The 14,744-nt window shown below is 27.0% G+C and overlaps 2 protein-coding genes across 2 annotated transcripts; one reads left to right on the top strand and one right to left on the bottom strand.

Moving 5' to 3' along the window:
- Positions 1-5,398: 5,398 nt before the first annotated feature.
- On the bottom strand, positions 5,399-6,626 carry LOC127248396 (protein MIZU-KUSSEI 1). Its single transcript, XM_051270710.1, has one exon. The coding sequence runs from the start codon at positions 6,272-6,274 to the stop codon at positions 5,585-5,587; it is 690 nt and encodes a 229-aa protein (XP_051126667.1). The 5' UTR covers positions 6,275-6,626; the 3' UTR covers positions 5,399-5,584.
- A 5,358-nt stretch (positions 6,627-11,984) lies between these two features.
- LOC127248961 (stress enhanced protein 2, chloroplastic) lies at positions 11,985-13,961 on the top strand. The gene is made up of 2 exons (XM_051271563.1): positions 11,985-12,483; positions 13,494-13,961. The coding sequence occupies exons 1-2, from the start codon at positions 12,193-12,195 to the stop codon at positions 13,758-13,760; spliced, it is 558 nt and encodes a 185-aa protein (XP_051127520.1). The 5' UTR covers positions 11,985-12,192; the 3' UTR covers positions 13,761-13,961.
- The last annotated feature ends 783 nt before the right edge of the window (positions 13,962-14,744 follow it).

Below are 14,744 nucleotides of genomic sequence, written 5' to 3'. Positions count from 1 at the left end.
CCGCATCATATTCTCTCTCTTTTCGGATTAAAAAAATAATATTTATATTTATATTAAAATTAATTATTTTTAAAATTAAAAAAAATTAAATATATATATCAATATATATCATTAATGTAAATAATAAACTTTTTTATATAATACAAAAATATAAAAGTAATTAAAATATAAATATTATAAAAATTAAATAAAACAAAAAATAAAAATCTAATGAGTATCTCCGCAAAGATATCCACAAAATTTTTTTATTTTGTTTAAAATTCAAAATACTGACCTATCATCTGAGATGGGTATCTTGCCGCATGCTCTAACAAACTTGCCTTATCCGCAACCAATTTTTATAAAAAATAATCATACTACTTTATCAGTTTGGAATTTATTAATTAATTTTGTTTTCTTAATTCATCTGATTTTTTATTTTTTTATTTTTAAGTAAGTATGGTCTCAACATATATTAGGAAAAATAGTTACACCTTACCTATTATTAGAACAACAGTTACACCAACATAATATAGCAATAACATAAAATATCCATAAAGATAAAGTTATCTATTTCTATTCTATTGTATTGTATACATATAAATATTAATATTTCAAAATTTACATAAAAAAAAAAATAATAATATCTTCATTTTAGGGAGGGATAATTTTACTTCTTATATCCTAATTTAAAATCTATATATATTTGATATATAAACAAAATATTTTATAAACGATTATTTATAATATTTTAATATCAATTTTATGTCTATATAATTTAATTTATAATATATATTTTTAATATTTGTATCCTAATTTAAATTCACAATTTTCTTTGACATTTTAATTAATCGAGTAAGTTTTTCGATATTTGTCTAATGAAAATAAAAATTGAAATTATTAAAATATGTAAGATAAAATATAGTAATTAAAATAATGCCAATATTAAATCAAATGTCATATATACATATTCCAATTTAAATTCATCTTTTTTTTTTTTTTTTTTTTTTCGTCTCACATCTTGCGTCTACGTTGTCCTTAATTATTTGTATTTATATTTATGAACCATATATTTCTTAAATTTTCGTGTTTACAATCATCCGATCATAGGATCCGAGACTAAAGGAGTATTTATGTTAGATTAAAAACAGTTACAAATACTATACAAAATAAAAAAATATAATAACCAAAATAAAACAAACATAGAATATTAAGTAATGCGATTTTGAATTCATATCTTTCGTTGAAAAATAAATTCAAATGATAAACACAAAAAATAAATAAATAAATAAAATATATTAACTAAAACAAAAATTAAATAATACGAATCATAAATTAAGTCTTACAAAATTTATATTTCAGTTTAAATTCTAGTATAAGTTAGATTAAAAGTAGCTAATCATTGATCTTGTAGTTGTGATGTTTTCTACAACCTGTAATTTAGAAGGAAAAAAAATAAAAAATTCAAACAATACAAAAATATAATAAAAAACATATAGTTAAAAAAAAGAAAAAAAAGAAGCAAATATAAAATATATAATAGTGTGAAAAATAAACAAATCTTATAAAATATACTTCCTCTGTCCCACATAATTTGTCCCTATTTTCTATTTTTGTCCGTCTCATATAATTTTTCCTTTCTTTTTTTGAAAATATAATTATACACTTTAATCACATTTTAAATTTTAAATTTTAATTAAACTATTTAATTATCTTAATCTTAATCTATAATTATTTTTACTATACAATAATTATTTATATTAATACACTTTTTAATTACTTACTAATTATACTTTACCTAAATTCGTGCATCTACAGTAATATACCCATATTATATGGGACGGAGGGAGTATATTCTAATTGTAAAGCTCTGTGAGTATGTGCATGCATAATAATCAATAGGGTGTGTTTGTTTGGGGGATTGGATTGAATTTACACTATTCATCCAATTTTCTCCCCCCTCTCCCAAAATATCAAATCGAACATATATTTTTCATTTTCTATATTATACTAAAAATCAATTTTACATTCAAAACATCACATCAACACTTATTTATATTACATCATACAACTATTCAAATTCAAAAATTTTACTATTCAAATCTCAACTCAAAATCGAAACCCCCAAACAAACGCTGCGAGATGCATGAGTAAGGAATATTATTATGAAATGTATTATCTAAAAACTATTATGATTTACAACTAAGTAATCCCAAATTCCAACATATAGTAGCACTAAAATGTCTATGCCAAACATCATAAAATTGTTTTATATATTGCAGAGATAAAGCCTACACACAAGACAAAATTACCCATAAGTAACAAACTTAAGTGGTTGCTCTATAAAAATATTCTTTTGACAATCACCATAGATGAAATCATTCTCAATGCCCATCTGATAAAGAAGTCAACCACATAAAGTAACAAGTGAACAAATGATATCTTAGCCAAAAGGAAAAATTAAGTTTGAATTTCAACATATAATTAAAAAAAAAAAAAAAAAAAAAAAAATTTAAAAGAGAACAAGTTGGAATGAATTTTCAATGAATAGAGCCAAGTGCAATGGGAAAATCACCTTCAAGTGTAACAAAATATTGAAATCCAAAAATAGACAATGTGCAACTAGAAACTCAAATATCATACTCGCTCCATCCCATCCCAGAACTATAGTTTGAGTTGTGTTTGACACGGGATTTAAAGAATATTGATATTATATTGATAGTTGATAAAAAGTACAGGTAAAAGACTTTTTTGCCCTTGTGAGTGTATTAGTGTAAAAAGTAGTGGCAATTGTGTAATAATAATGAAAAAGTAAAGGTAGTTTTATAGTGATATGATTATTTATGGAAATAACACTATTATTTTCGGACGGACAAAAATGGTAAACAAAACTATTGTATTGAAACGGAGTGAGTAGTATATTAAATAAAAGGGCAAAGAAGGCCGATTGCATACTCTATTTGGAAATAATGCATGATAATTGTTTTAAACGATGACACTACCCACGCTCAAAAGACAACCATAAGGACAAATAAGAAGCTATGTGTTTCAACTTATATAGATATAGGAGATCGAAATGTGGATTAATAAGTGTTGGACCAGTAATCGTGATGTATGATGTAGGCACTTAAGAGAAATACGAAACTAGAGAAAAATAGTAAATTTCATATGATTTACGACCGGTGACAATCAACCGTCTTTTCCGACAATCTTGAATAAAGAAAAGGGCGGTATAAAAGGCGATACTACAATCTAAAGATTGAATCAATCTACCAACAAAAATAATACTCCATCCGTCTCGTCACAAATGATCTCATTTCCTTTTTAGTACGTTCGCAAAAGATGACTCTTTTTCATTTTTGGTAAGTTCATCAATCTTAAACATACTTAACAAATATAAATCAATTTAATTAAACTTCTAACATTTTACACGTAGGACCCACTTAAAACCCATTTATTTCTATCTCTCTTCAATTAATAAATATGTTTATTTACTTTTAAAACTCCTCATTTTTTATAAAACTAATTTATAATAATTATAAATAAATAAATAAATTTTTTTATTCATTTTTATTTCCATTTGTATTATATAAAATTTTATTATCTATACAATGATATCCATATTGCATACTTCCTCTGTCCCTTAACAATCTATCAATTTTTCTATTTTGGTCGGTACTATAACAAAGTATCAATTTCCTTTTTTAGTAATTGTATTATCTACCTAACATTACAAATACCCTTCCAATTTATAATATATTACACAAATGTCATTACCTTTATATCATACAATACTAATAGAGTTAATTTAGTCTTTTTACCTTTATTTCTATTTTATCTCAATATAATACAGAGGAAATATATTTTATTGAGATATAATTCTAAAAATATTTAAAATACCAACAACATTATACATATAAAAAATAATAAAATATTATCTTAACTTATTATTAATAATTTAATAACCTACATTACCTAAAATACCGTGTCCCTAACAAAAGGCTTCATCTTCCGCGGGAGTGAGGGAGTATTAAAAGATATATATAAAACATAATAGACATGTGACCGTGAGGTCGCTATCCCCACATACATTAGGCCATCTCCAACCCTCCACTCTATTTTTGCAGTTGCTACAGTAAAAATGCAGTTGATCTACAGTAACTTTACTCCAACCATAAATTTCAATTTTTACTCTAAAAAGTATATTCCCTATATATTCATCTTTTATATTATTTTATATAACTTTTTATATTTATAAATTACACTACAATTTTAATTTATTTTTACATTAGAACTATACACATATAATTTATATTAATTTTCAACAGTAAAATTATATATCAATTTAAAACATAAAATTATACATTATTTTTTTAAAAAAATAAAATTATATTACTTTCCAAAAACTAAAATTATATCACTTTTAAAAAATAAAACTATACATTATTTTTTTAAAAAAAATAAAATTACATACAACTTTTTTAAATATAAAAGTATATATCATCTACTAAAAAATTAAAATTACACAATACACCAAAAAAATATCAAAAATATAAAAAATACCACAAAAACTCTACTCCAAAAATGGAGTGGAGTAACAGTGTTACGAATTTAGGGTTGGGTTGGAGCCCCCCATTTTTTGTATGCAGTGGGTTGGAGATGATTTTATATATAGGACCGGTAAACGGATCGGTCAGGTTCAGGTTCAGGTCAGCTTTAAAAGGGTTGCAAAACCCTTGACTTGAACTTGACCTATTTAATTAAATGGGTTGATATTTGCAACATTAACCTGACTTTTTATTAATTGAGTCAATCTGAATCTGACCTGTATAACTAGTTTAAGTCTAAAATTTTAAATTTTTAATTTAAAATTACAATTTCTACTAACAAAATTTTCAAATGCATAATATATATATATATATTAAAGCAAAAACTTATTTATTCATATCATCAAATGGATATTCAATAATCGAAATAACAAACACTACATAATAGTACACAACACAATCTTTTGTTTTTATTATTTATTTTTATAAAATTGGCCATAAATATTGACTTGTATTGATAAAATTTAGAAAATATATTGAAATTTAAAATAATATTAATTAACCAGATTAGACGGGTTATTTTCAGGTCGAAAATGCAGATCTTAACCTGACTCATTTAATTAAATGGGTTAAACGAGTTTGACCCAATTATTAATTAGATCAAAAATCTCCATCTAAATCCAATTATTTCAAGTCAGGTTCCAAGGTCAGGTTCCAGTTAGGTTATCAAATCGGGTTAATTTTTGTCATATATATATATATATATACATACACTTGTGTGTATATAGTTTATTTTTTGGACAAAGGATGTCATGTGTAATAACTGCATGCATGCATCCAGAAAGCTATTTAAGTGTTGTTTTGAATAAAAAAAGAAAATTACCATTGCTATATCCCTGTAACAACTTATCCCACAAATTAATAACAGTACATTTTATTTTAATTTGGTCAAAAATGTGTGTACACTATACACACATGATTGAATCCTAAATGCACCCAACATTATTCACAAACCCTAACAATATTATCAAAAAAAAAAAAAAAAACAAATTGAAACGTCAAACTCTAACAAAGAAGATGCTGACATCGGGACCACTGGTCCCGTCCGGACTGACCATGTATAACGTCTCCGAGTCCTTGGACACGACCCGGTCGAAATGCGCCCTCACGTAGGCCAATTCCCCGTCGGGTCCGTCGTCGAGGTCAGGCCGGCCGGGCAGCACACCGGCCCCCATCGACACAGCCCTGAGCACCTCCATCACGTGCAGATCCTCGCCGGCGGGATCCCTTCTGGCGCTGTAACCCATTTTCCGGCCGTTGCAGAACATGGTCCAGAGCGGCTCCTCCAGGAGCTCCGTCCGGTCCTTGTCGGGGCGCTTCTCGCATTCCATGGCGATCCTCACCATGCCCTGCCCCATCTCCTTCTGCAGCGCCTGCGTCTGCATCGCCAGCTCCACCACCGCCGTCGGCACCGTCCGGGGGTTATCCTGGATCGAGAGGCTCACGCGCCCCTTCCGGTACCCGAAGAGCGTCCCCGTCACGCGCAGCGACTTCCCGTCCGGGAACCGCCCCCCCGGCAGCGACGGGAACTTGCAGGCCGGAGCGATGATCGGGAACGATCGGAAAGCGTTGCGGAAGGCGCGGAGGGGCTTCGACGGCTTGTTTTTCTTCTTGGAGGAGGTGGAGCGCTGCTCGAGAGTTAGGGTCTGGGAAAAATTGTTGGGGTGCTGTGCGGCGTCGTCTGCCATCGCCGCCGCCGGAAAACCATCAGAGGGATTGATTAGCAGCGACACCGACCGGCCGGCCGGCGGATTGGGCGGTTTGTTATTCCGGCGAAGTGAAAAGCGATATGTGAGGAGGGAATTAATGGATTAAAGTGTGGGTTTCGTTTCTGGAGGGGATTTTGGGAAAATGGGTTGCGATAAATTCGGAGCTACAATTACGGGGCGATAAATGATTGTTACTACGATTTACTATTATTACTGTTTTCAAATCCCTGACTAAATCGGAACTGATCTTTCCTATATATTCTCTGTATCGATGTAATATTTTTTAATGTAAAATTAAATATGTATACGACTGGGATTATTTGTGAGATTTTAATTTTGGATTTCGGTTTTAAATAGTAAAATTTTGAATTTAAATAATTGTTTAACGTGATATAAATATTTATTAATGAGATATTATGAATGTAAAATTAAATTTTAATTTAATATAATAAATAAAAAATATGTATTTAATTTTATGTTTTTGGAGAAAAAAAGTTATTAAAATGGTAAAACCAAAAGCAAAATTTCACAAGTAAACCCGCCCTATATTTGTATTAAGATGTGTTTGGGAAATAATCATTTTGAACAGATTTAGCTATTTGACCGACTAAATAGTTAATTTAAATATTTAATAAATTTTATATAGTATTATTGACCTACAAAAATTAATTTTTGAAAAACGGTATATGTCACATTAGTATTTTAATCTTAATTATTCATTTGGTTCGAGCCAAAGGAATCAATATTTTTATTTTAGTATGTTCGTGTATATAACAAGGTATCCATTTACCTTTTGCGTCATTATAGTTAACGTTAAAAATATTTTTATATTTGCATAATTTTTTATACAAATATCATTGTATTAGTATTATAAGACACTAATAGAAATATTTTTGTAATTTTTTTTTATTTGTAATACGTTTTGATATAATAATTAATATCTAAAGATCAACATATAAAAAATAAATGAATACTTAGTTATGAGACGGAGTGAGTATATCATATCCTATCATATATATATATATATATTTGAAAAAATATTTCAATTACTCAATATTCATAATTTTGATAATTATAAAAATTAAAAAAATATTATTTGATTACGAATAAATATTGCTTTTATTTAAATATGTTTTCTTTTACTCTTAAAATGTATAAATAAAAATATATATATTTTATAGATAATATTTTAAATTCAACCACATGTTCATTTAAATTTATATTAAATTTTAAAATTAAATTTATTATATATTGATTGTCCCATATAATATAAATTATCTTCTTTTTTTTTTATATCTATAATTAAGATATTTCTTTAGTTTTAATAAAATAAAAAATATATAATATTATTTGTATATTTCTTTGGGAGAATTGAGGCTTACACTTTTATTTTAAGGGTGTGTTTGTCTGGGAATTGAATTTTGAGTTAAAATTTGAATAGTAAAAATTTTGAATTTGAATAGTTGTATGATGTGATATAAATAGAGTTGATGTGATGTTTTGAATGTAAACTTGATTTTTAGTATAATATAAAAAATAAAAATTAGGTGTTTGATTTGATATTTTTGGGGAAAAATGAGATAAATAGTGATAATCTAATCCAATCTCCCAAGTTTATTATAATTTTTTTTTTTTTTTGTATGATTTGTTTCATTATTTTTTAATTTATTTTTTTTCTTTCAATTTTGCCCCATATTTGTTTCTTTTTTTTTAATTATTTATATTACTATTATTCTTTTTTTATCTCTTTTTTCAAAATAATTTGAAATTTAAAATTGAATTTGTCGCCCATATTTTAATACATAAGTAAGAAGTGTAAAAAAAAATTATAAATTATTAAATTTAAAATATAACTAAAGTGTAACATGCGAAAACAGAAAAATTCGAAATTTACATGGAAGAAAGAGTAATTATTTATAACATTATATTTTATTTCACATTATTTTTAATAAAAATCATAGTTATTATTATAAAGAGACAGTAATCAATATTAATTAATTTTATTTGAGTCTCTAGTTAGACTACGTGTGTGTTTGGCAATTAGCTGATAGCTGTGTTATCTGCTAGTTGATTCAATTAGCGGTTTGTATTAAAGTATTTGGTAAAACAACTTTTTGATATTAGTTGTTTATATATAAATGACAATTAATGATATTTATATGGTATTTTATAAAATATTTATTTTGATTTTAAATTTTTGAAATTTTTTTTAATTAATTATTACAAATTATAACACTATTATAAAATATTTATTTTTATTTTTTCAAATTTGAAAAAAAAATATTTTATTAAAAAATAATAACAAAATTTTATTGATGTATAAAATATAAAAGAATAAATCTTTCGTATATATTTTTGTTATGTTAATTATTGTTTATTAATTTATTCTATTTTATTTATTTTTAATGTAAATTTTATATAATAAAAATATATATAAATAAATAAATAATATTTGTCCTTTCTATTTGATTTAATTTTAATAAATTTATATATTTTACAAATAAAATAATTTATATGTAATAATTAATAATAATTATTAAATTAAATTTACAAAATAAAATTATAATTTAGTAAATAAAATATATTAAAATTAATTAATAAATACTACAATAAAAATATATTTATTATATGTATGAAATAAATAAATTGTTTTTAAGGGTAAATAATGAATAAACATAATTAAAGTGAAAAAGCTCTTTAAAAAAACTAGGTAAATTAGTTTTTTTAGAAATTAGTATTTTTTTATTTTTATTTTTTTTGTCTAAAAAATTCTTTCAAAAAGTTAATTTACCAAACACTTAAATTAGAGTTAAAAGCTATTCAAAAAGTTCTTTTCCAAACACCTCATATGATAACTATATATATATATATATAAATTTAAATATTGATACTAGGTTAACGATACAAATAATATTAAATTTGTTGTTTTGATTAAAGTCAAATTTATAAAATTATATATTTAATGATTTTTATAAAAGTGAGTCATAATTATAATTTCTTATAAAGTTATATTTTGTCCTACATTATTAAGATGAATCGTTAAATTTTAAGCTCTTCGACGGAGAAGTCGATATTTAAGTGATCAAAATTGGAGATATAATTTAGAAACATCTAGATATCTTTGCTTTAGTTTTGTGCTAATTGTTGGTTTTGAAAGTCTCATTCTTTATATATTAAAATTAACTTGATTTTAGCTTTACCTTAGTTTTCCGAAAGTCTTATTCTTTGCTTATTTGATTTCAATTGTGTTATTTATTTGCTTATGTATTCTTCTTTGAAATTAGTTCAATGCTTTTTAATTAAAAAACAACTTAAGATTTTGTTTTAGATCAACCCGTTGTTTGTTTCGATCTGTTTTTATTTAAATTTAGTTGTTTTCAACAATCTTCTATCTATTTCAACCCGGAATCAATATACCATTCATTCTACGGACAATCGTTGGAGTTGAGACGATTCGAGATGTGTTCATCGTTGATCTGATTAAACTGACATACAAGGATGTAGGAATTTTTAGTTTAATTCGTATTTTTCGTAGTTGTCTAATTGACTTGCAACTTAGCTTAATACATCTCTACATTTCACTAAAATTTGTTTGTCGCTCTTGATTCATGCTTACTTATGTTGGGATCATCATCCCGTTTACAAACTTGTTGGTTGATATCATCCGTTAACTTAACTGTATTCGTAGTTTATTGTTTTTTAATGCAATTGTATTAGTATTGTTGTTGAGAATTGATATTTGTGTTCGTTAATGTGTTATTGAGCATCATTAGTGGTTGAATGGATATTACTTACTTTTAGCGTGCCTTAGATCTTATCGGGCGATCTATGATGTTAATTGTATTTTAATGATTTTGGTTCCGATGTTTTCGTTGTGTACGATATCTAATTTCGCATTAGTTATGAGGAAATATAATTCAAGCTCTTTACTACTACATTTTTTGTATAACAAGTACCCTACAAAATTTTATGTTTAGCAAGTTGTAACAAAAAATAAAAAATTATGTTTGTAATGAAATTTATTTGTACTAATTTTTTTGTTAGTCGTGTTTCTATAACAATTTTTTTTTTTAATTTTATTTGTTGTGGTATAAAAGTCGTTACAAAATTTTCTCATATGTGACTAGGTAGTGTTGACCGACATTATTGTCACCAAAATTGTTTTGGCAAAAATTTTTCATTACACGAGTACATATTAAGGCTAAGATTTGTCATAAAATCGACACAAATACATCTTTTGCCTAAAATTTGAGCATTTATTATGCTATTTCGAGCGAGGCAAAAAAAATATATTTTTTGTAATAACTTGCTAAATACCTAAAATTAATTTTACTTTTTTGGTAATAACTTACTAAATACTTAACATTAATTTTCTCTCATCCCATTACAATTTCATACCTTGTTATAAAACTCAAACTCACAAACAAACAAACTTTACAAAATCGACCTCCAAATTCAAATTCAAATCCAAATCAAACTCACAAACAAATTAATAAAGCCTAACACTTTATAGTTCTAAATTAATATTCTTCAAACATATATAAATCGATGAGTTAATTAGATAAGTAAATTATGTGTTTATTTTGTGATATAATTTGAATAAATATTTTTTTTATGTGAAATATAAAAAATTGTATAAAGAATATAAAAATAATGAATATGTGTGATATATTAATATTTTTTTGAAAAAACGTGTAGGAAAAAAATATTGAAAGAATATACTTTCGTCTCAAGATCGGTGACTCATTTTCCTTTTCAATCCGCTCAATCTTAAAATATTTTTAATAAATATAAATTAATTTAATTAAATTTTAATATTTTATATTATGACTAACTCAAAACTCTTTTATTTTTATTTCTTTTCAATAAACAAATAATTTTATCTATATTTAAAACTCTATTTTTTTTTTTTATAAAACTAATTTATGTAAATCATATTATATAGTACTCTCCCCTCCCCGTTCCAATTCAAAATATCATTTTTACCATATTTGTCTGTCTCACGTCTAAGTATCACTGTTCTATTTTAGAAAAATTAATCATATACTATTATCAAAATATCTTTTAAATTTTACTTAAATTACAAACACACTATTACACACAATTGTTTTAAACATAAAGTCAAAGGACAAAAAAATCAAACTCCTACAAACTTCCACCGAATTAATAAAATACAATTATTTTTTAATACATTACAAAACTCGAAAAGACATCTTTAATTTGGGACCTATGAGTATATGATAGTTACACTTACATTTGGAAAATACACATTATATATATATATATATTGTCAACTTCTTATTTCAATTATTTTGCAAATAGTACAAAACTTGCGTTCCATCACCCACAACATCACTACTTAAGATGAAATGGACTCACGACTCCTTCCAATTATTTTGACAACTAAAGTTTTGGGTTCAAAATTCGCCTTCCAATTGACACACATTATTCGTGCAGTATAATTTGTCTTGTCAGATTTAATTAACACACTCTCGCAAAAAACATTAAAAAAATGATGATTCGTAAACTCTCAATTTATAAAAAATAATAATAATAATAATAATAAAATGGACCACATAAATTATATAAGTGTCGTGGCAAAACGTGAGTGCACGAGGTCAGGCACGTGGGGGTCGATTACTATACATATATACTACATTCTACGCATCGATCAATTCATGCTCAATCACTCGCACAGTAGTACTGTTGAGTCACTAGAACCTTCCGATATAAATATATAGTAAATCAATCGACAGCTACGTCAGCGGTCGGCACTCTCTCCACATATCCTCCAATCGACGTGGACCTTCGCCCCTCCCCTAAAAATTCATCGCCCCCACGCTCTCGGATATACAGGCAATTTCGATTCCTTCTCAGATCTGATCTGATCCGATTCTATGGCGCTGACCGCTGCCCGACCGCCGCTGTTTTGCCGGATTAGGGCGGGGGCGGAGAAGGTGGACTCGGAGGTAACTCAGAAAGTGAAACTGGTGGACGTCGCCGGGAAGGTGGTGCTGCAGCCTAGGGTTTGCACGCTGCGGTCGTTCGCGGATGATTCCGGCGGGCGGCTGATCAGGGCCGACGACGGCGACGATCGAGTGTCCCCGTTCTTCGAGGTCCTCACGGATTACGTGGAGAGCTCCAAGAAGAGTCACGATTTCGAGATCATCTCCGGCCGCCTGGCTATGGTGCGTGCGTACGGACGCTCATTAATTATTACTCTGTACCATCATGTACCACGTCCACGTTCCGTTCTATCCTTTACACGCTCAATCTCTCTTTTTTAAAATATTATACACTTTAATATCATTTTAAATTTTTTAATTTATTTTTTTTAATTTTAATTAAACTAATTAGTTATCTTAATTTTAATTTATAATTATTTATATTATAAAATAACTGATACATTCTTAATTATTTATTAATTATATTCTTTTTTATTAAAGTGTAACAGACACGATATACGATATATGGGATGTTGAGAATATTATTATTAGACCATTTACGACTCGTTATTTGATTTTTATAGTAGCTAAATAGAGTTGATCTATAATAATAGTATTACTTTAATCATAAATTTTAATTTTGGTATATTCTCTAGATATTAATCTTTTATATTATTTTATATTATTTTTTTATATTTATAAATTACATTTTCATTTTAAATTATTTTTACAATATAACCTAAATATATATAATTACATATTATTTTAAAAATATATATAATTATATATCACTTTTTGACAGAAAATTATATCACTTTCCGCTGCATAAAAATAATATCATTTTTTAATTTAGTAAGTGTACTACTTACTTAACATAATTAATATTCTTATTACTCTCAATATATTATATAAATGTTATTTTTTTTTATTAAACAATTTAATATGAGCAATTTTTTTTTTTCTACTATAAACTAATATAATATTAATATTAAAAAATTTACGTACAAAAAGCAAATGTTACTCATTTTGTGAGACGGAGATAGTACATTATTTTTTAAAAAATAAAATTATATATTATTTTTGGGTTGGGGGAGGGGGGATGGGGGCTGATTTGGGGTGGGTCTGAGCCCCGCCCTCAATTTTTTGCATAACACTAAATTTTTTGAGTGGATTGGAGCTGTCCTTATTATTATAGATATAGTATTTTAAGAGTAATATAATTAGTAAATAATTAAAAAAATATATATCTACAGATTGTGTTTGCAGCTACGGTAGGGATGGAGATTGCGACGGGGAATTCGATATTCAGGAAGTTGGAGATAGAGGGACTTGAGGAAGGCGCCGGCGTGTGTTTGGCGGCGGTGGCGAGCGCGGCCGTCTTCGCATGGTTTTCGAGCAATCGGAGCCGGGTGGGGCGCGTGTTCTCGGTGGGGTGCAACAGCTTGATCGATTCAGTGATCGACCACATTGTCGACGGATTGTTTTACGAGGCTGAGGAGTGGTCCGATGATGAACCCTAATTGAATCAAGAAATGGTTCTTGGTAGATCGAATTAATTAAGACAATTACCTTAGAGGCATTACATTGATGGATAGGTAAATCGGTGGAAAGATGTATAGGAAGAATCTATATATGCTGTTTTGTGGATAGATAGGATACATGATATATGGATGGATGTGTGTGTAAGAAATAAAATGAGAATCTTGTGGATTGGTTTTGTAGATTATGAGTATTATATTGGTGCGTGAATGGAAGTAAGGGTTTGTTTCTTCTGATAAATTTAGAAAAAAAATTAATTTGAATTTAATATTAAAATAATATATCATTTTAATATATCATGAGATATTTTGTAAAACAATTCAGATTGTTTGGGATGTAAAGAAATACACCTTAAGTTATTGTGTGATCATTAGGGGTGGGGTTTCATTTTGTTTGTTGTGGAGCTTTGTGCATATATGCCGTCGAATCATCGGGTCTGTTCTTTAGATAAATTTTACTATTTGGACTGTGTTTTTATAAAAATATATATATATATATTTTTTTTTTCTTTCACAAAATATTCTATCAAATATTATTTTAATATCAAATTCAAATGAATTTTTTTCAAATTCAACCAGAAGAAGCACACGAATTTTCGAAAACCAACGCATCCAGGTTTATTTGACTTTTTGGTGCTGAATTTTCTAATTTGATCCCGAAAAGGATATAGATCAGCTGTTATAGAGGTACTTATTACATATCTATATATATATTTATATATCGGTATATTTATAATTCAACACATCTTCTGTTATAAGTCATCATATATTTTATTATGTATAAATATATGTATAATATATGTTGATCATGTCAAATCAGCATTGTCCTTGTCACATCTAAAATCCAAAAGGTCTGTTCAACATTATTGTATTTGGGCTTCTTTCTATCACAGCCTGGGCCTATCATGGGCTGTCCGCCCCACCTCTCTATATTGGGTCATATCTATTATTTTATTTTTTCATGTC

Source organism: Andrographis paniculata, unplaced genomic scaffold, assembly GCF_009805555.1.
Source record: "Andrographis paniculata isolate CXL003 unplaced genomic scaffold, ASM980555v1 Contig34END, whole genome shotgun sequence".
NCBI classification, from domain to species: Eukaryota; Viridiplantae; Streptophyta; class Magnoliopsida; order Lamiales; family Acanthaceae; genus Andrographis; species Andrographis paniculata.
Note: the sequence above shows the minus strand (reverse complement) of the source record. Positions and strands in the feature narration are given on the sequence as shown.

What these genes read in the sequence shown, in the direction of transcription:
- LOC127248396 (XM_051270710.1), bottom strand. Translation starts at nt 6,274, where the DNA reads ATGGCAGACGACGCCGCACAGCACCCCAACAATTTTTCCCAGACCCTA.
- LOC127248961 (XM_051271563.1), top strand. Translation starts at nt 12,193, where the DNA reads ATGGCGCTGACCGCTGCCCGACCGCCGCTGTTTTGCCGGATTAGGGCG. An exon ending in TCTCCGGCCGCCTGGCTATG is followed by an intron (nt 12,484 to 13,493) that starts GTGCGTGCGTAC and finishes ATATATCTACAG; the next exon opens with ATTGTGTTTGCAGCTACGGT.